The following is a 21,684-nucleotide window of genomic DNA, read 5'->3' on the forward strand; positions in this document are numbered from 1 at the left end:
TATGAATGGTTTGTACCTTGTAGTGAACCGTCTGTATTTGCTTCTGTGAAGACTTCGTTTTATGGTAGACTTGGATTATGATCTGCCTGCCTCCTGGAGAGTGTTCTTCACATGGCTGGATTTTGTGAAGGGGTTATCCTTACCATGGAAAGGATCCTGTGATCATCCACCACTGTGGAGCTTTTGGTAACAAAGGCGCCGAGCCCGTGATGGCGCCGGAGAGGGGTAAGGGGGAGGGGCGGCAGGTGGCCCGCGGGCCAGCGGCACAATGGAAAGGAGGGGCGGGCAGGTGTGCCCGTCCCCTCTTTCACACCTACAGGCGCTGGTAGCCTGTAGAAGGCGAGGGGGCCGGCCGGATAGCGGGCGGGTTAAATAGGAAGGCGGGGGGGAGGAGGCGGCCACTGAGAAAGGTGAGCACAGAGAGTGAGGAGAGTGAGCCAGCGGACGGCAGCAGCGGCGGTGCTACGAACGGCGGCGGAGAGGATCCACGGAGGGCACCAGCATCCGCCGAGCAGGAGGAAGAAGGTCACTCGCGGGTGAGTGCGGCTCGGCGGGTACGAGAAGAGGCAGCAGCGGGGGGACGGAGAGACGTCGGGCACAGGCTGCGGAAGCGACTTCCGGTCACTTCCGGTCGCGCGGCGGCTCCGGAGGCTGGGTGCAGCGCGGGGGGGCCAGAATAGTGTCGCATTTCGGCGGACAAGGCCACCAGCAGGATCAGCACCGCAGGGCAGCTGCAGAAGCCACATTGCATCCCCTGCAAAATAGAAAAAGGAAAGCAGCATGGATGGGCCAGCAGAGAGGGGGGTCAGAAGAAGGAGCATACCCCACAGGTTCAGGGAGGAGACAGAGGACAGCGCAGGGTTGCACTTTAACCCTGCAGGGAGGGAAGGAGCACGTCAGCAGCAGCAGCAGCAGCACAGAGAGAATGATGCAGGAGCTCCCCCTGGCGGCAGGAAAGGAAGAGGACAGCTGCAGGAGACGAAGAGAAGGAAGAGCAGCTCCAATCCGGCAGCCAGGGCTGCGAAGAGGAAGAAGCAGCCGGCAGCAGCGATCACCAGCGAGCAGCAATACGGGGTGAGTGACCTGCCGCCCATTTACGAAGATATCCCCGCGGCAGCGGAGTCAGACGGACCTGACTCCGGGGGGGAGGGGCGGAAGGGTTGGGGCAAAGTTTTGAGCAGCGCCAATCCCACTTCACCCGCCACACAACCGCAAACCCCAGCCCGTAGATGGGAGAAAGGAGAGGGCGGCCCATCATCAAGCGGCCGGGATGCGTGGGTACAGGAGGCTTCCACCCAGCTGTTCAAGGAGATGTCACAGCTTCCGGCGGCGGGGCAACCGGACAGGGGGAGGCATGACAACGGACACCGTCACAGCAAGGAGAGGCATCACAACGGGCACGGAAGCAGGGAGTCATCTTACGGCCGGAGATCACCGCGTTACCATTCGCCACCGCCCAGCCCTCGGCATCGGCACAGCCTACATTTCACAGCACGCAGGTCATCACCGGTCAGGGGTTACAGCCGACACGCATCACCGCCGGAGGCATACATCACATCACGGCACGGCTGTCGAGGGTGCAGCTGCAGCAGGAGAGAAGACAGGCAGGAACAGCGTTATCAGTCGACGGGAGGAGGGCAGCGATCAGTGCAGCACAGCAGCCAGCACAGCACACCGACAAGACAAGGCGACAGGGAGGCAGTGCACAGGAACTTGCAAGTCTTCACCACGCCAGCAAGATCAACGCACGGGAGCAATACGGCGGTCCACGGTACCATCACGCCACGGGAACGGCAGAGGGCATACACGCAGCGGCCAGGAGGCGCGGAATTCCAGCGCGGAGAGGGCGTCATGGGCTACGCTACGGCCGGCGATGCCCCAGCAGTCAACACGGTCCAAGTGGCCACCACACCGAAGGCAGCATCCGGCGCGATGACCAGCGCGGACGGTCCAGCGAGGGAATCCTCACACGGGACGGGTGAGACCAATGTCGATATGAACAGTTTGTGTAATGTTATGGTGTCCCCAGATATATCGCAGAATGCTGGTAACGTTATGGTTAAGTTCACGGGGGTGGTCGGTAAGGGCGGAGCAGGTCAGGCGAGGGAGCAGGGGGATAGCGCAACGGATTCAGACGAGGACGAATCATGTAGAGTGTTGAGGGAGCAGCTAAAGTTAGCTAGAGCGACATGTAAGAAAAGGAAGGGGCTTACGCCGGGGACAGATGCGGTTAGGGAACAGATGGGGCAGGTGCAGCAGGAAACGGCTAAGAAATTTTTGCAGACAGGATCCGCAGTGGGTTGCGAGTTTAGCGCAGTGGCAGGCCACTTGCCAAAACAAATCAGAAAGGAGATAGAAAAAGGGGGTTTCGTCGATATATGTTCATTGACAGAGAAGGGCTTGAGCGACAAGGAAAAGGCAAAACCGAAAGGGGGTACACAAGTCAATAGCTACAAGACTATTGAGAACTGGCTGAGCGGAATGTTCGCTTACTCCGGCTGTTACATAGAAGCGTACCCCGAGGTAGCGATGAGCATGTTGAAATATACAGATTTTATATACTCTGTGTACAAGGAACAAGGGGGATCAGTCTGGCTGAGGTACGACGAGAGTTTTAGAGCGAAGGCAGAGGGCGGTAAGCCCATCGACTTCGGAGTTAGGGACCTCGACGCGTGGCTCAAGGCATTAGCAAGCGGTATAGCGGAGAAGGCGGCACCGGCACAAGCAGACGGGGCAGGGAGGCCTAGCACGCAGAAACATGACCTCAAATGCTGGGCGTTTAACGAATCTCAGTGCACCCGCGCGCAGTGCAAATTCAGGCACGCATGTTCCTTTTGCAACGCAAGTCATGCAGCAAAGGATTGCTATAGGAAGAGAGCAAATCACTCAAGAAAACTACCCGCGGCAGCAGGGGCTGGGAAAAGCGTTTAGCCCAGTGAATTTAAGCAGGATCCTGGGGTGGCTAGCCAGGTATCCGAAGCAGCAGGAAGCCAAATTGCTGCGGGACGGTTTTAGGGAGGGCTTTAGGATACCAATAATAAGAGAGGTCCCGCCCACGGAAAAAATAAGAAACCTGAAATCCGTCAAGGAGCAACCGGGGGTGGTACGGGAGAAGATCGCAAAGGAGCTAGAGTTAGGTAGAATGGCGGGGCCATTTGCAGCCCCACCATTACAGGATTTGATAGTGTCACCTTTGGGACTGGTCCCAAAAAAGGCACCGGGGAAGTTCAGGCTCATCCAGCACCTGTCTTACCCCGAGGGAGGGTCAGTAAACGACGCACTGGACAAAGAGCAATGTTCAGTGCAGTATCAATCCTTTGACCAGGCGGTCAAGATGGTGAGAGCACAAGGGAAAGGAGCTCTCATGGCAAAGCTAGACATCGAGTCGGCCTTCAGACTGCTTCCATTGCACCCAGAGAGCTTCAGGTTGATGGGTCTAAGTTTTGACGGGGTTTTCTTTGTGGACAAATGCCTGCCAATGGGGTGCGCCATTTCATGCGCTTTCTTCGAGGCATTTAGTTCGTTCCTGCAATGGTGTTTGCAGGAACGCGCTGGGGCAAGGGCCATAGCGCATTATCTAGACGATTTCTTGGTGGCGGGCCCACCAGAGTCGGAGCAGTGCAGCCACCTTTTACGAGAGCTACAGGATATGCTGGAAGAGTTCAGCGTACCCATCGCGGCGGAGAAAACCGAAGGCCCGACGGAGGTTATATCCTATTTGGGCATAGAAATTGACACGGTTAGGCAGGAGTGCAGACTACCAACAGAGAAGGTGGTAAAGTTGGTCAGGGAAGTGAGCGAATGCGCAAAGGCCAAGAAGGTCACGCTGGGGCAGTTGCAGTCTTTGCTGGGGAGCCTGAATTTCGCTTGCAGGGTGATTCCAATGGGCAGAATCTTCAAGAGGAGGCTGGAACAAGCCACAGCAGGCAGGGCATCAAAGCACCACTTCATACGCATCACCAGGGAGCTTAGGGAGGACCTGCGGGTGTGGGAGGAGTTCCTCTTACAGTTTAACGGGGTGCAAATCTGGCCCAAGGAAGTAGCACCAAACCGTGCGCTGCAGTTATTCACAGACGCAGCAGGAGCTACGGGGTTTGGGGCATACTTGCAGGGCGAATGGTGCGCCCAGCGATGGCCACCAGAATGGGAGACCGCAGGGATCACCAAGAACTTAGCGGCATTGGAGTTGTTCCCGATAGTCGTGGCAGTCGACATATGGGGTAAAGTGCTGGCAAACAGGCAGATCCAATTCTGGTGCGACAACATGGGGGTGGTGCAAGCCGTGAACAACCAGCGGGCATCATCGCCGCCGGTGGTCAGGTTGCTCAGGAGGTTGGTGGCAGCTTGTTTGCACCACAACATAACATTCAGAGCTAGACACGTGCCAGGGGAGAAGAACGTAATAGCGGACGCATTGTCCAGGCAGAAATGGGAAGTTTTTAGGACCGCAGCGCCGGGAGCAAGCGAAGTAGGTTTAACATGCCCCTCCTATCTCTGGCAGATAGTCGATCAGAACTAGATAAATTGGTGGAGCGATCCCTGGCACCAAAGACCTGGAAGGCCTACAAGGCCGCATGGAGAAGATGGCGGCAGTTCCAGGGGGAGGGGGAGATTGAAGCCAAGCCTCCGCAGCAACAAGTGTTGGCGTTCTTGGACAAACTCAGAAGGGAGCAGACGTCCAGGGCAGGAGCAAACACGATACTAGCAGGGGTATCCTTTTTCCAGAAACTGGCAGGCGAAAGGGACGAGACGAAGAGTTTCGTAGTACGCACGATAATGAAGGGCGCTCACTAGGTACCAGTTTGCAGCAGTGTTGAAGAGATGTGTAGGAGCACTTGGCTGGCAGGCAGAGAGATTCGGGACACACTCGTTTAGAATAGGGGCGGCCACGTCAGCCGCTAACGAAGGGTGCGCGATCGAAGAGATCAAAGCATTAGGCAGGTGGGGGTCCAACAGCTACAGGCGCTACATTAGACCCCTCAACGACGGGACGATCTAGCATGGGTAAGCGAGCGATGGCCGGGCGTAGAGCTAATATGGTCTAACATCATTCCCAGGCTAGCTTGGCGCGGAGCTCGGAAAGGGGCAGGAGTGGAGAGGGCTGGGAAAAGGGTCAACGCGGCCGTGGGCAAATGCGTGGCCGCACTAGGGGGACAGGTCATACGGCATAAGGACATCAGTCAAAAGATCGGGGGCATGTATAGGAGCGACGGGGTCCATTTGTCGGACATTGGGATTGACCTTTTTAATAACGCGCTTCAGGAAGCACTGGAGGCCGGGGGTCAGTAGCTGGTTGCAGGGTGGGGGCTTCGGGTCTCGGGGGAGGGGGGCAGCCGAGATCCTCGTGTGGCGGGAAGAAGCGGTGCGCAAGGCATGGCGAACGGGGGGAGCCAGCCGAGGTTGGCAGATTCACCCTCGGTGAACGGGCGCATGCTCGGCTCCAGCTTTGGACGGTTGGGCCAGGGAGCTGCGTGCCAGGTGAGCGTGATATGCGCCAGGAGGGCTGGTTCCCCAGGGGCGTTGCCGCGGTGCCTACAGGGTAGGCAGGGCACGCCCCCAGGAAATCAGGAGGGGTCAGGGACCCAGGGGCGCCTTGCCCACCACTTCTATCCGTGCCCCGCAACCTTGTAAGGTAACATGTAAGGTAATGGAAATAAACTGTGGCCAGTAATTCGATCCAAAGGAAATGTGTCAGACTCTTTATTTCAAGGGGAGCTTATTAGCTTATGTGAGCGGAAACAAAGGGGGCCGCCGTAGGTCGACCTCTCCCCCTTATGGTAACAAAGGCGCCGAGCCCGTGATGGCGCCGGAGAGGGGTAAGGGGGAGGGGCGGCAGGTGGCCCGCGGGCCAGCGGCACAATGGAAAGGAGGGGCGGGCAGGTGTCCCGTCCCCTCTTTCACACCTACAGGCGCTGGTAGCCTGTAGAAGGCGAGGGGGCCGGCCGGATAGCGGGCGGGTTAAATAGGAAGGCGGGGGGGAGGAGGCGGCCACTGAGAAAGGTGAGCACAGAGTGACCCACCCACCCACCCATTTAGAAAAGGTGTATATAGGTACATATACTTACAGTTCAGAGTTTTATCGTATAAATCGTTGCAAGTTATAATACGGTTGTATGTTTAATGTGTTAAGGAAAATTAAGGAATACGTATGTCACAGTCAGCGGGCGGCGGGAAGAAGCGGTGCGCAAGGCATGGCGAACGGGGGGAGCCAGCCGAGGTTGGCAGATTCACCCTCGGTGAACGGGCGCATGCTCGGCTCCAGCTTTGGACGGTTGGGCCAGGGAGCTGCGTGCCAGGTGAGCGTGATATGCGCCAGGAGGGCTGGTTCCCCAGGGGCGTTGCCGCGGTGCCTACAGGGTAGGCAGGGCACGCCCCCAGGAAATCAGGAGGGGTCAGGGACCCAGGGGCGCCTTGCCCACCACTTCTATCCGTGCCCCGCAACCTTGTAAGGTAACATGTAAGGTAATGGAAATAAACTGTGGCCAGTAATTCGATCCAAAGGAAATGTGTCAGACTCTTTATTTCAAGGGGAGCTTATTAGCTTATGTGAGCGGAAACAAAGGGGGCCGCCGTAGGTCGACCTCTCCCCCTTATAGTGTTGCAGAGCTCACCAGTGTGTTCTCTTTTTGTTTTCTTAGAATGTACGAAACTGTTGATTTGTCCACTCCTAAGGTTCCCGCTATTCAGCCTAAGGATGACCCGTTTCACTTGAATTGGGAGCTCCTTTGGCCGCAGGTTTTTGGGTTCACAGCAACAGCTTCTAAATGCAAACGCCATACTTGGAACAACTCCAGATCTTTTTTGTGCTTAATTGATAAAGAAATAATGAAGGAATAGCCCAAACATGTATATAACACAGCTTTTGAGTCAACTGACCAATGGCTTTTGGTCCCTTGAAAAAGAGGGGGCTACATATTAAACAGATGTAATTCCTAAAACCTTCCTCCAATTTGGATGTGAATACCCTCAAATTAAAGCTGCACTTTAAAACCGTATTCATTAAAGAACTGTAACTTGAATACGTGTGTGGTAAACGGCTAAAATAACGAAAATTGTGTCAGTATCCAAATATATATGTTCCTAACCTAACTGAATATGATCTTCCTTGTAGATTACTGATTTATTCATGTAACTGGAATCATAATACTTGTTTGTTTCTCTAAACTCCACAGGATATTCCAGAAAAATGGCCGCTCTTCCTGCGTCAGAGAGAGAATTTTTAAAAAGGGTCAATGAAAGTGCGATGGAAGATGATATATTTTATATGTACGGGTCCACAGCAGCTCACGTCACAGAGGAGACAGAATATGTTCGTAAGGTGAGTGTTCCCTGTGTACTGTATTTTGTTCTTTGTCATATTTTCTTTAAAGTGGGCCCCCAGATAGTACCACCTTCCCCAGTGGAGTGGGCGGGACTGTGAACATTAATTATAGCGTTATGTCATGGGGGACGGAGATGCAACAATCACACAATTCACAGCGCTAGAACACACACACCTCCCACTTGGACTTCCCCGTCCTCAAATCTCCTGGAGACAACACTTAGGTTGACACTCATTAGGTCGACCACTACTGTATTAGGTCAACATGGTCATTAGGACGACATAGTCACTAGGTCAACATTGCAAAGGCCGACATATGAAAAAGTCGACATGAGTTTTTCACATATTTTGTTAATTTTTTTAACTTTTTCATACTTTACGATCTACGTGGACTACGATTGGGAATAGTAACGTGTGCCGAGCGCAGCGGTAGTAGAGCGAGGCATCTTGCCCGAAGCATGGTGAGCGAAGTGAGCCATGCGAAGAGACACGGTGCACTAATTGGGGTTCCCAGTCACTTTTCAAAGAAACCAACACCCAAAAAATAAAAAAACCAATGTCGACCTTTTTCCATGTTGACCTAATGACCGTGTTGACATATTTCGGGTGTCGACCTAGTCACTGTCAACCAATAGTGGTTGACCTAATTTGACCTAGTTACTGTCAATCCACACCCCCTTGGAAAAACTAGGTAATCATGGGCCTAATTCAGATCTGATCGCATCAGCAAATTTGTTAGCAGTTGGGCAAAACCATGTGCACTGCAGGGGGGAAGATATAACATGTGCAGAGAGAGTTATGGTGGGGACATACTGGAAAGATATATCAATTGATCGGCAGATATATCTATGGACGGATCGGGCAGTGTGCTGTGCATACACACTGCCCAATCCGTCGGGGACTGACGTCATGAACTGGGTGAACGTGTACACATGCCCGCCCAGTTCAGCTGCCAATCACCGCTGGCCGCCGCAGCATGTGTACGGGCGGTCGGCCGACCGCCGTACACACACAGCGATGCGCCAATATATCGGTAGATATATTGGCCATTGGCTGTGCTGCGGGGCCGACGCGATACGTCTGTGAACGACGGAGTTCACAGACGTATTGGCCGTACACACTGGCCGATGGACCCGCGATATATCGGCCAGTGTGTACGGACCTTTAGATTTGGGTGGGGTGTGTTCATTTTGAAATCTAAATTGCAGTGTAAAAATAAAGCAGCCAGTATTTACTAGTGATGAGCGGGTTCGGTTCCTCGGAAACCGAACCCCCCCGAACTTCACCCATTTTACACGGGTCCGAGGCATACTCGGATTCTCCCGTATGGCTCGGTTAATCCGAGCGCGCCCGGACGTCATCATCCCGCTGTCGGATTCTCCCGAGATTCGGATTCTATATAAGGAGCCGCGCGTCGCCGCCATTTTCACTCGTGCATTGGAAATGTTAGGGAGAGGACGTGGCTGGCGTCTTCTCCGTTTATTAATGTTGCTGCAAATATTTGTGCTTATTGCTTAATTGTGGGGACTGGGGAGCAGCTGTATTATATAGGAGGAGTACAGTGCAGAGTTTTGCTGATCAGTGACCACCAGTTTTATCCGTTCTCTGCCTGAAAAACGCTCCAGATCTGTGCTCAGTGTGCTGCATATATCTGTGCTCACTGCTCACACTGCTTTATTGTGGGGACTGGGGACCAGCAGTATTATATAGGAGGAGTACAGTGCAGAGTTTTGCTGACAGTGACCACCAGTATATATAGCAGTACGGTACGGAAGGCCACTGCTCTACCTACCTCTGTGTCGTCAAGTATACTATCCATCTAGATTCTATACCTGTGGTGCATTTTAGTTTTGCAGTTTGCTGACAGTGACCACCAGTATATATAGCAGTACGGTACGGAAGGCCACTGCTCTTCCTACCTCTGTGTCGTCAACTATACTATCCAGCTAGATTCTATACCTGTGGTGCATTTTAGTTTTGCAGTTTGCTGACAGTGACCACCAGTATATATAGCAGTACGGTACGGAAGGCCACTGCTCTACCTACCTCTGTGTCGTCAAGTATACTATCCATCTAGATTCTATACCTGTGGTGCATTTTAGTTTTGCAGTTTGCTGACAGTGACCACCAGTATATATAGCAGTACGGTACGGAAGGCCACTGCTCTTCCTACCTCTGTGTCGTCAACTATACTATCCAGCTAGATTCTATACCTGTGGTGCATTTTAGTTTTGCAGTTTGCTGACAGTGACCACCAGTATATATAGCAGTACGGTACGGAAGGCCACTGCTCTTCCTACCTCTGTGTCGTCAAGTATACTATCCATCTAGATTCTATACCTGTGGTGCATTTTAGTTTTGCAGTTTGCTGACAGTGACCACCAGCATATATAGCAGCACGGTACGGAAGGCCACTGCTCTACCTACCTCTGTGTCGTCAAGTATACTATCCATCTAGATTCTATACCTGTGGTGCATTTTAGTTTTGCAGTTTGCTGACAGTGACCACCAGTATATATAGCAGTACGGTACGGAAGGCCACTGCTCTACCTACCTCTGTGTCGTCAAGTATACTATCCATCTAGAGTCTATACCTGTGGTGCATTTTAGTTTTGCAGTTTGCTGACAGTGACCACCAGTATATATAGCAGTACGGTACGGAAGGCCACTGCTCTACCTACCTCTGTGTCGTCAAGTATACTATCCATCTAGATTCTATACCTGTGGTGCATTTTAGTTTTGCAGTTTGCTGACAGTGACCACCAATATATATATATAGCAGTATGGTACGGAAAGGCCACTGCTCTACCTACCTCTGTGTCGTCATGTATACTATCCATCTAGATTCTATACCTGTGGTGCATTTTAGTTTTGCAGTTTGCTGACAGTGACCACCAGTATATATAGCAGTACGGTACGGAAGGCCACTGCTCTACCTACCTCTGTGTCGTCAAGTATACTATCCATCTAGATTCTATACCTGTGGTGCATTTTAGTTTTGCAGTTTGCTGACAGTGACCACCAGTATATATAGCAGTATAGTACGGAAGGCCACTGCTCTACCTACCTCTGTGTCGTCAAGTATACTACCCATCTAGATTCTATACCTGTGGTGCATTTTAGTTTTGCAGTTTGCTGACAGTGACCACCAGTATATATAGCAGTACGGTACGGAAGGCCACTGCTCTACCTACCTCTGTGTCATCAAGTATACTATCCATCTAGATTCAATACCTGTGGTGCATTTTAGTTTTGCAGTTTGCTGACAGTGACCACCAGTATATATAGCAGTACGGTACGGAAGGCCACTGCTCTACCTACCTCTGTGTCGTCAAGTATACTATCCATCTAGATTGTATACCTGTGGTGCATTTTAGTTTTGCAGTTTGCTGACAGTGACCACCAGTATATATAGCAGTACGGTACGGAAGGCCACTGCTCTACCTACCTCTGTGACGTCAAGTATACTATCCATCTAGATTGTATACCTGTGGTGCATTTTAGTTTTGCAGTTTGCTGACAGTGACCACCAGTATATATAGCAGTACGGTACGGAAGGCCACTGCTCTACCTACCTCTGTGTGGTCAAGTATACTATCCATCTAGATTCTATACCTGTGGTGCATTTTAGTTTTGCAGTTTGCTGACAGTGACCACCAATATATATATATAGCAGTATGGTACGGAAAGGCCACTGCTCTACCTACCTCTGTGTCGTCAAGTATACTATCCATCTAGATTCTATACCTGTGGTGCATTTTAGTTTTGCAGTTTGCTGACAGTGACCACCAGTATATATAGCAGTACGGTACGGAAGGCCACTGCTCTACCTACCTCTGTGTCGTCAAGTATACTATCCATCTAGATTCTATAACTGTGGTGCATTTTAGTTTTGCAGTTTGCTGACAGTGACCACCAGTATATATAGCAGTATGGTACGGAAGGCCACTGCTCTACCTACCTCTGTGTCGTCAAGTATACTACCCATCTAGATTCTATACCTGTGGTGCATTTTAGTTTTGCAGTTTGCTGACAGTGACTACCAGTATATATAGCAGTACGGTACGGAAGGCCACTGCTCTACCTACCTCTGTGTCATCAAGTATACTATCCATCTAGATTCAATACCTGTGGTGCATTTTAGTTTTGCAGTTTGCTGACAGTGACCACCAGTATATATAGCAGTACGGTACGGAAGGCCACTGCTCTACCTACCTCTGTGTCGTCAAGTATACTATCCATCTAGATTGTATACCTGTGGTGCATTTTAGTTTTGCAGTTTGCTGACAGTGACCACCAGTATATATAGCAGTACGGTACGGAAGGCCACTGCTCTACCTACCTCTGTGACGTCAAGTATACTATCCATCTAGATTGTATACCTGTGGTGCATTTTAGTTTTGCAGTTTGCTGACAGTGACCACCAGTATATATAGCAGTACGGTACAGAAGGCCACTGCTCTACCTACCTCTGTGTCATCAAGTATACTATCCAGCTAGATTCTATACCTGTGGTGCATTTTAGTTTTGCAGTTTGCTGACAGTGACCACCAGTATATATAGCAGTACGGTACGGAAGGCCACTGCTCTACCTACCTCTGTGTCATCAAGTATACTATCCATCTAGATTCAATACCTGTGGTGCATTTTAGTTTTGCAGTTTGCTGACAGTGACCACCAGTATATATAGCAGTACGGTACGGAAGGCCACTGCTCTACCTACCTCTGTGTCGTCAAGTATACTATCCATCTAGATTGTATACCTGTGGTGCATTTTAGTTTTGCAGTTTGCTGACAGTGACCACCAGTATATATAGCAGTACGGTACGGAAGGCCACTGCTCTACCTACCTCTGTGACGTCAAGTATACTATCCATCTAGATTGTATACCTGTGGTGCATTTTAGTTTTGCAGTTTGCTGACAGTGACCACCAGTATATATAGCAGTACGGTACGGAAGGCCACTGCTCTACCTACCTCTGTGTCGTCAAGTATACTATCCATCTAGATTGTATACCTGTGGTGCATTTTAGTTTTGCAGTTTGCTGACAGTGACCACCAGTATATATAGCAGTACGGTACGGAAGGCCACTGCTCTACCTACCTCTGTGTCGTCAAGTTTACTATCCATCCATACCTGTGGTGCATTTCAGTTGTGCGCAGTATATATAGTAGTAGGCCATTGCTATTGATACTGGCATATATTTCCACACATTAAAAAATGGAGAACAAAAATGTGGAGGTTAAAATAGGGAAAGATCAAGATCCACTTCCACCTCGTGCTGAAGCTGCTGCCACTAGTCATGGCCGAGACGATGAAATGCCATCAACGTCGTCTGCCAAGGCCGATGCCCAATGTCATAGTAGAGAGCATGTAAAATCCAAAAAACAAAAGTTCAGTAAAATTACCCAAAAATCTAAATTGAAAGCGTCTGATGAGAAGCGTAAACTTGCCAATATGCCATTTACGACACGGAGTGGCAAGGAACGGCTGAGGCCCTGGCCTATGTTCATGGCTAGTGGTTCAGATTCACATGAGGATGGAAGCACTCATCCTCTCGCTAGAAAAATGAAAAGACTTAAGCTGGCAAAAGCACAGCAAAGAACTGTGCGTTCTTCTAAATCACAAATCCCCAAGGACAGTCCAATTGTGTCGGTTGCGATGCCTGACCTTCCCAACACTGGACGGGAAGAGCTAGCGCCTTCCACTATTTGCACGCCCCCTGCAAGTGCTGGAAGGAGCACCCGCAGTCCAGTTCCTGATAGTCAAATTGAAGATGTCACTGTTGAAGTACACCAGGATGAGGATATGGGTGTTGCTGGCGCTGGGGAGGAAATTGACATGGAGGATTCTGATGGTGAGGTGGTTTGTTTAAGTCAGGCACCTGGGGAGACACCTGTTGTCCGTGGGACGAATATGGCCATTGATATGCATGGTCAAAATACAAAAGAAATCACCTCTTCGGTGTGGAATTATTTCAACACAAATGCGGACAACAGGTGTCAAGCTGTGTGTTGCCTTTGTCAAGCTGTAATAAGTAGGGATAAGGACGTTAACCACCTAGGAACATCCTCCCTTATACGTCACCCGGACCGCATTCATCAGAAGTCATTGACAAGTTCAAAAACTTTGGATGACAGCGGAAGCAGTCCACTGACCACTAAATCCCTTCCTCTTGTAACCAAGCTCCTGCAAACCACACCACGAACTCCCTCAGTGTCAATTTCCACCTTACCCAGGAAAGCCAATAGTCCTGCAGGCCATGTCACTGGCAAGTCTGACGAGTCCTCTCCTGCCTGGGATTCCTCCGATGCATCCTCCTTCACATTCTCCCGCAACTGGGGGTGCGAGGAAAAGGCTAAGAATTCCGAGCCCACCCGCTGGCGGTGATGCAGAGCAGTCTGGAGCGAGTGCTGACATCTGGTCCGGACTGAAGGACCTGCCAACGATTACTGACATGTCGTCTACTGTCACTGCATATGATTCTGTCACCATTGAAAGAATGGTGGAGGATTATATGAGTGACCGCATCCAAGTAGGCACGTCAGACAGTCCGTACATATACTGGCAGAAAAAAGAGGCAATTTGGAGGCCCTTGCACAAACTGGCTTTATTCTACCTAAGTTGCCCTCCCTGCAGTGTGTACTCCGAAAGAGTGTTTAGTGCAGCCGCTCACATTGTCAGCAATCGGCGTACGAGGTTACTTCCAGAAAATGTGGAGAAGATGATGTTCATCAAAATGAATTATAATCAATTCCTCCGTGGAGACATTCACCAGCAATTGCCTCCAGAAAGTACACAGGGATCTGAGATGGTGGATGTACACAGTGAAAGGGGTGAGGAATCGGAGGATGATGATGAGGTGGACATCTTGCCTCTGTAGAGCCAGTTTGTGCAAGGAGAGATTGATTGCTTCTTTTTTGGTGGGGGCCCAAACCAACCAGTCATTTCAGTCACAGTCGTGTGGCAGACCCTGTCACTAAAAATGATGGGTTCGTTAAAGTGTGCATGTCCTGTTTATACAACATAAGGGTGGGTGGGTGGGAGGGCCCAAGGACAATTCCATCTTGCACCTCTTTTTTCTTTCATTTTTCTTTGCATCATGTGCTGTTTGGGGACAATTTTTTTGAAGTGCCATCCTGTCTGACACTGCAGTGCCACTCCTAGATGGGCCATGTGTTTGTGTCGGCCACTTGTGTCGCTTAGCTTAGTCACACAGCGACCTTGGTGCGCCTCTTTTTTTCTTTGCATCATGTGCTGTTTGGGGACTATTTTTTTGAAGGGCCATCCTGTCTGACACTGCAGTGCCACTCCTAGATGGGCCAGGTGTTTGTGTCGGCCACTGATGTCGCTTAGCTTAGCCATTCAGCTAATTCGGTGCAAATTTTAGGACTAAAAATAATACTGTGAGGTGTGAGATGTTCAGAATAGACTGAAAATGAGTGTAAATTATGGTTATTGAGGTTAATAATACTATGGGATCAAAATGACCCCCAAATTCTATGATTTAAGCTGTTTTTGAGGGTTTTTTGTAAAAAAACACCCAAATCCAAAACACACCCGAATCCGACAAAAAAATTTCAGGGAGGTTTTGGCAAAACGCGTCCGAATCCAAAACACGGCCGCGGAACCGAATCCAAAACCAAAACACAAAACCCGAAAAATTTCCGGTGCACATCTCTAGTATTTACCCTGCACAGAAACAAAATAACCCACCCAAATCTAACTCTCTCTGCACATGTTACATCTGCCCCACCTGCAGTACACATGGTTTTGCCCAACTGCTAACAAATTTGCTGGTACGATCAGGTCAGAATTACCCCCTATACTCCAATGCTAAGTATTTTAAATGTTTTGAAGTGTCAACTGGCAGATGCAAAGTGCCTTACAGAAGCATTAAATGGAAATGGGCCTTAAATGAGGCTAAACAGTGTATTTTAGGAGAATAACATAAACCTGGTAAAAGACTGTCCTAAAGTGAAATTAGGTCGGACTTTACAGTGACCTTTTTCATAGATTTCCTCCATGTGTGTATTATTTATTTATTAACAGTTTTTTATATAGCAAATTCTGTTGCGCTTTACAACTGGGTATTCCGAACTATCCACAAATGTCCGCAATAACTGATCATACTGGTGTGCATGGAACGAGAAGTGGGTGTACACCTTGAAAAGTACTTTTTTTTTTTTTTTTTAATATCTGTAAAACTGCTAATATCCTAATTTATATATACTGAGCCCCACCCCGACCCCCGTCTCTGCTGCGGATCTACTGTCAATCACTGAGTTTTCTTTTCTTCCCCTCACAGATCCGAACAACCTTAGAGAAAATTCAAAGTCAGTTATTTAAAGATGATATAAATGGAAGAATAACACATGAGAAGGTAAAGGAATAAAGTTATCAATTACTTCCTATTATACATGTGTATTTTCACTCTATCTTTTTTTTAGATTCTTCAGACAAACGTGTGACTATAAAGTATGCCGCATGTAGGACTTTGGGGGCAAATAAATTCTCCAGAATGCGTCACCGCGTTGTCCGGCTTTGTACATTGCCACTTTTTATTGCATGCAATCTTTGCACATTTTCGTGCAAACTTCTCTGAGATGCGATTAAAAAATTAGTAAATATTAATTTGATGTGGACATTATGGAGAATTATTTTATCTCCATCATTTCTCCACATAGTTTAATTTAATTAAAACTGACGTAACAGTCGCTTGAAATATCCGCTATAGAAAAAAAAGGTGCCCCCCTCAATAGCCTAATTGTCAAACTGGTTTTTGCGCAAATCAGTCTCAGCCATGGGAGTATGCCCGTTTAACAAATCAGTACATGTAAAGCTTTTAGAACAAGCCCTCCGTCATTATGACGTACCTTGTAGGGTGCACCCCACCCCAGCTCACAATGTGGGTTATTTATGAAGTGGAAATCAGCCACACCACAGAGCAAATATAGCATTGGACTATTATTAACTTCTGGGATACCCCTTCATAAACCAACCAATCACAAACAAGTGCCCAGTGTAATATATAAATCACTTTATACAAACACAGGTGACAAATGTAAATATGGTCCCTCACCTACAATATCTCATGTAAAAAAAAAACTTAAGTAGGACTGTTAGATCCTTTTATTAGGATGTCTTATCACAAAGCCTGGAATTATTGTAAAACAGTTACTTTCACAACCAGGAAATGTACCTCGTTTATCAGTGAGCTCTTAAGTTATGTCATTTTGAATATTAACCGTAAGTTTTTTACATATGAAAGTATATTGTATGTGTGTATATTGTAGGAAAACAAAGGATACTCTTAAAACTCATTTATTTCATTTATTATTATTATTATTATTATTATTATTATTTTTACAGATTTGATTTGCAGCAACATGACACATTGCCTGTCATGTTGTAGGATATCCCAATATTTGTTTGTTTCCTAATTTTATTTGACCTTTCTAAATCAAAGGTACTGAAAAATTGGGGTACCGTCACCCCGCTGTGCCGCTAAAGCCGCCGTATCTTGGGTGGTTTCAATCCAGCGCCCAAAATGCAGAAGATGAGTCAGCGTAAAAAAAGATTGGTTTAGTAAATTTACCGCGTAGTATTTATTTATGTATGAAGGACATCTGTGCATTGTCTTAGCCTGTGATTTTACCAGTACTACTTTCATAACTGAAAATCTACTCGCAAGTATATTAGCAGACTGTCCATATTTAAATGTTTCTGATGAAATTCTGCTGTCATTTCACGTCAGGTATTTCTGTCTGATTCAGCATGCTGTATCGGCGACCGGGATGCTGGACATCAGTATACCGGCGTCGGCATCCCAGCCACCAGTATGAAGGCAGCAGGGCGATCGCTAGAAAGCCCTTTGCGGGCTCGCTGTACTCACCAAGCTGCGGTTATATTCTCCCTCTATGGGTGTCGTGGACACCCATGGAAGGAGAATAGCCTGTGGTGCCGGTATTCCGGTGTTGGCATTTCACCGCTTGCCGGGATTCTGGCGTCTGTATTGAAATTGCCGGGATCCCGACTGGCGGTATGCTAACCACTTCCCTTTCTCTCTACCGTCAGTATGTCATTGTTTAATGGACATACTGTTGGTGGATATGCGTCCATTGTTAAAGAGAATGTTGTAAAGATTGTAAAAATCTTAAGCATTGTGAAATTACACTGTGGCAGTGTGCTTGCTTAGCCTCATTGACCATTAAGTTGAATAGAGTAATCGGACCCTTCCAAACAATTATGGCCACCTATAAAATGTAGGTACAAAGAAATGTACTGTGCATATAGATGCTATTTGTATAATGTTATGCATAAATATTAACAAATGAAGGGGCCGCTGAGGTGCTCATAGCTGTCCCCAAAGTCTGTTGGTAAAACTTGACATCAGCTAGAAAATATTTCTTACCAAGCACCCCAGTTGGTCAAGGATGAAGAATAAAATGACAATGCCATGACAATGCCATGCTTCCTCCTAGCACCGCAAACAAATATTGTGATGAACAGAGATAATAAGTTATTTTGTCAAACGTTAATGAATGAATTATACTTGATTTATACTTAGGAGTAAATTAACACCTTAAATATTGGTGGTGTTTTGTTGCTACAATACTCTGGGCTAATGGAAGGAATGAAAGCTGAAAACTACTTGTCTACAAAAAGGTGCTCAGTAGTAACCCCCCCCCCCAAAAAAAAAAAAAAACAACCTGGAAGATGATTTTATCCATAAGATATTGTTACTGATGACACAATGGGGGTCATTCCGAGTTGTTCGCTCGGTAAAAATCTTCGCATCGCAGCGATTTTCCGCTGAATGCACATGCGCAATGTCCGCACTGCGACTGCGCCAAGTAAATTTGCTATGCAGTTAGGAATTTTACTCACGGCTTTTTCATCGTTCTGGCGATCGTAATGTGATTGACAGGAAATGGGTGTTACTGGGCGGAAACAGGCCGTTTTATGGGCGTGTGGGAAAAAACACTACCGTTTCCGGAAAAAACGCAGGAGTGGCCGGAGAAACGGGGGAGTGTCTGGGCGAACGCTGGGTGTGTTTGTGACGTCAAACCAGGAACGACAAGCACTGAAATGATCGCAGATGCCGAGTAAGTCTGGAGCTACTCAGAAACTGCTACGAGGTGTGTAATCGGAATATTGCGAATACATCGTTCGCAATTTTAAGATGCTAAGATTCACTCCCAGTAGGCGGCGGCTTAGCATGAGCAAATCTGCTAAAATCCGCTTGCGAGCAAACAACTCGGAATGACCCCCCAATATTCTTTAGAAAGCGCTGCAGAGTACGTGTGTGCTGTATAGATAACTGGAAATAAATGAATAAATGCTTTGTTTCTTAACCTGCCATGCAGGATCACCGGAGAGATGTTATGTTGGACTGGCATAGTCAGTTGGCAAGCAGCATCATAAATACACTGTAATCACTACCATTAAAGATGGCAACACAGCCCCCTTTATCTACTTACCGTGTTTCCCCGATAATAAGATACTGTTGTTTGTTTGTTTGTTTTTGGTCAAAAAAACACCATAGGGCTTATTTTCGGGGTAGGTCTTATTTTAATTAACATTGACAGCGCTCGTTTTTTTACTATACATGCCCCTCAGTCCTCCTTTACAATACGGTACTTTGCTTACCGTTTTTTTTTTCTTCACTTTCCTGTACTCTCCTCCGCGGCGCAGCTGTAAATGGCGCTGGCACGCACACCAGCGTCATTCGCAGAAAATGACGGGAGGGTGCGCGCTCACTGTGAGAGAGTGAGACGCTGCGCTGTGATGTGGTTGGATTCAGGTGGGGGGGGAGTTGAGCTTGGGGCATTGTAGTGTATCCCAGGGACCATACAAAATGGGGTTTTAGCTAGGTCTTATTTTCGGGGTAGGGCTTATTTTGGACCGTTCTGCAGAAGTAAGGGTGGGTCTTATTATCGGGGTAGGTCTTATTATCGGGGAAACACGGTAGTAGTAATTTCATTCATTAATGAATTGCTTTACTTTCAGCAGAGACATTTTGAAAAAGCCATTATTAATACAGGTTACGTTCCTTATCTATAACTCTATGTTCACTTCACATGAATCAAAATGCATAGGAACAATCTTGTTACAGGGTGCAGGTGGATGAGATCTGGCTGTTTACCTTACAGTCAGGATGTCTAGGTCTCTTTTGAGACACATTATGGTATGTAAGTGTGGTTTGCAGGTATTGGCGCACTCCATTCGCCGCAGTCTATTTTTAACTGGATTTGCCTGGCCTGCCTAATATAAATCCAGTCATTTTCTTTTGGCTCACCAGGGTTATTTATTTATTACCAGTTATTTATATAGCGCACACATATTCCACAGCGCTTCACAGAGAATATTTGGCCATTCGCATCGGTCCCTGCCCCAGTGGAGTTTGCAATCTATATTCCCTACCACATGCACATGCGCACACATTCATACTAGGATTCATTTTCTTGGGAGCTAATTGACCTACCAGTATATTTTTTGGTATTGTGGGAGGAAACCGGAGTACCCGGAGGAAACCCACGCAGGCACGGGGAGAATATACAAACTCTGCACAGGTAGAGCCGTAGTGGGAATCGAACCCATGACCTCAGTGCTGTGAGGCAGAAATGCTAACCATTACACCATCCGTACTGCCTTTAGTGTATCAGTATGAGCAGATGAAATGTATTTACTCCTGAATCTCTAATCTTATTTACTAAAGGAGCCGAGTAAAAATGGTGATTTTCCCTACTTACTATTTGTAGTGACATGAATTTTCTGTACACGTTGGCGGATATACAGTATGCATCTATGAACAATGCCCTGGGTTTACAGAAAAGCGGGCACACATGTGTCACACTCAGAAGGGTCACATTGGGGCAGATGTATTAAGCCTGGAGAAGGGATAAAGCAGTGATAAGTGCAAGGAGATAACGCACCAGCCAATCATTACGGGTTTGAAAAATGACAGTTAGGAGCTGATTGTCCAGTGCGTTATCACCTTCCACTTTTCACTGCTTTATCACTTCTCCAGGCTTAATACATAGTAACATAGTAACATAGTATCTGAGGTTGAAAAAGACAATTGTCCATCGAGTTCAACTTATTTGTGGTCTCCTATGCATGATGATTTGACTAAAATTTCTGACTGATGCTGCTGTCAGCCGTTACATTTTATCCCTATTTATAGTAACTATAATGCATGACTATGCACCATACCCCTGGATATCCTTATCCATTAGGAATTTATCTAACCCATTCTTAAAGGTGTTGACAGATTCCGCCATTACAACTCCCTCGGGCAGGGAATTCCAAACATGTATTGTCCTTACCGTGAAAAAGCCTTTACGCCGTATTGTGCGGAATCTCCTCTCCTCTAACCTGAGCGAGTGTCCACGAGTCCTCTGTGTAGATCTAACCAAAAACAGGTCCCGCGCAAGCTCTGTGTATTGTCCCCTTATATATTTGTAGATGTTGATAATATCCCCTTTTAGTCTCCGCTTTTCCAATGTAAACATGCCTAGTCTTTAAAGCCTTTCCTTGTATTCCATCGTCTCCATGCCCTTAATTAGTTTGGTCGCCCTCCTCTGTACCTTTTCAAGCTCCAGGATATCCTTTTTGTAGTACGGTGCCCAGAATTGTACACAGTATTCAAGGTGTGGCCTCACTAGTGATTTATATAACGGGAGTATAATACTCTCGTCCCTAGCATCAATACCCCGTTTTATGCATGCTAATATCTTATTAGCTTTCTTTGCTGCAGTCCTACTTTGGGTACTGCAGCTTAGCTTGCTATCTATGAGGACACCTAAGTCCTTTTCCAGTACAGAATCCCCTAATATTACCCCATTTAGTAGGTAGGTGTAATTTTTGTTCTTGTTACCACAGTGCATTACCTTACACTTGTCTGTGTTGAAGCGCATTCTCCATTTGGCTGCCCATGCTTCTAATTTAACTAAGTCGTTCTGAAGAGACTCGGCATCCTCCTCTGTATTTATAGCCTTACACAATTTGGTATCATCTGCAAAAATTGACACCATGCTCTCTAGACCTTCTGTTAGGTCGTTAATGAAAATATTGAACAATAGCTGTCCTAATACTGAGCCTTGCGGCACACCACTTTAGCACTTCAGTGCAAGTTGAAAAATATCCATTAACCACAACGCGCTGCTCCCTATTATCTAACCAGTTTTTGACCCAAGTGCATATTGTGCTTCCTAGCCCTGATTCTTGTAGATTATAGATAAGTCTCATGTGTGGTACAGTATCAAACGCTTTGGCAAAGTCTAAAAAGATTACATCCACGTCTTTACCCTGATCTAGGTTTGCGCTTACTGTTTCATAAAAGCCAAGTAAGTTGGTT

General features: G+C 47.6%; 1 protein-coding gene across 1 annotated transcript in view; it reads left to right on the plus strand.

The window, feature by feature from the left end:
- The window catches only part of CCDC68 (coiled-coil domain containing 68), a 115,894-nt gene that overhangs the window by 55,288 nt on the left and 38,922 nt on the right, over positions 1–21,684 (plus strand). Inside the window, exons 2-3 of the mRNA XM_063959897.1 lie at positions 7,173–7,318; positions 15,631–15,705. Of these exons, the coding sequence (XP_063815967.1) occupies positions 7,187–7,318; positions 15,631–15,705 (207 nt within the window). The 5' untranslated portion in view covers positions 7,173–7,186. The remainder of the gene's footprint in view (positions 1–7,172; positions 7,319–15,630; positions 15,706–21,684) is intronic.

This window comes from Pseudophryne corroboree, chromosome 1 (genome assembly GCF_028390025.1).
Source record: "Pseudophryne corroboree isolate aPseCor3 chromosome 1, aPseCor3.hap2, whole genome shotgun sequence".
NCBI lineage: Eukaryota > Metazoa > Chordata > Amphibia > Anura > Myobatrachidae > Pseudophryne > Pseudophryne corroboree.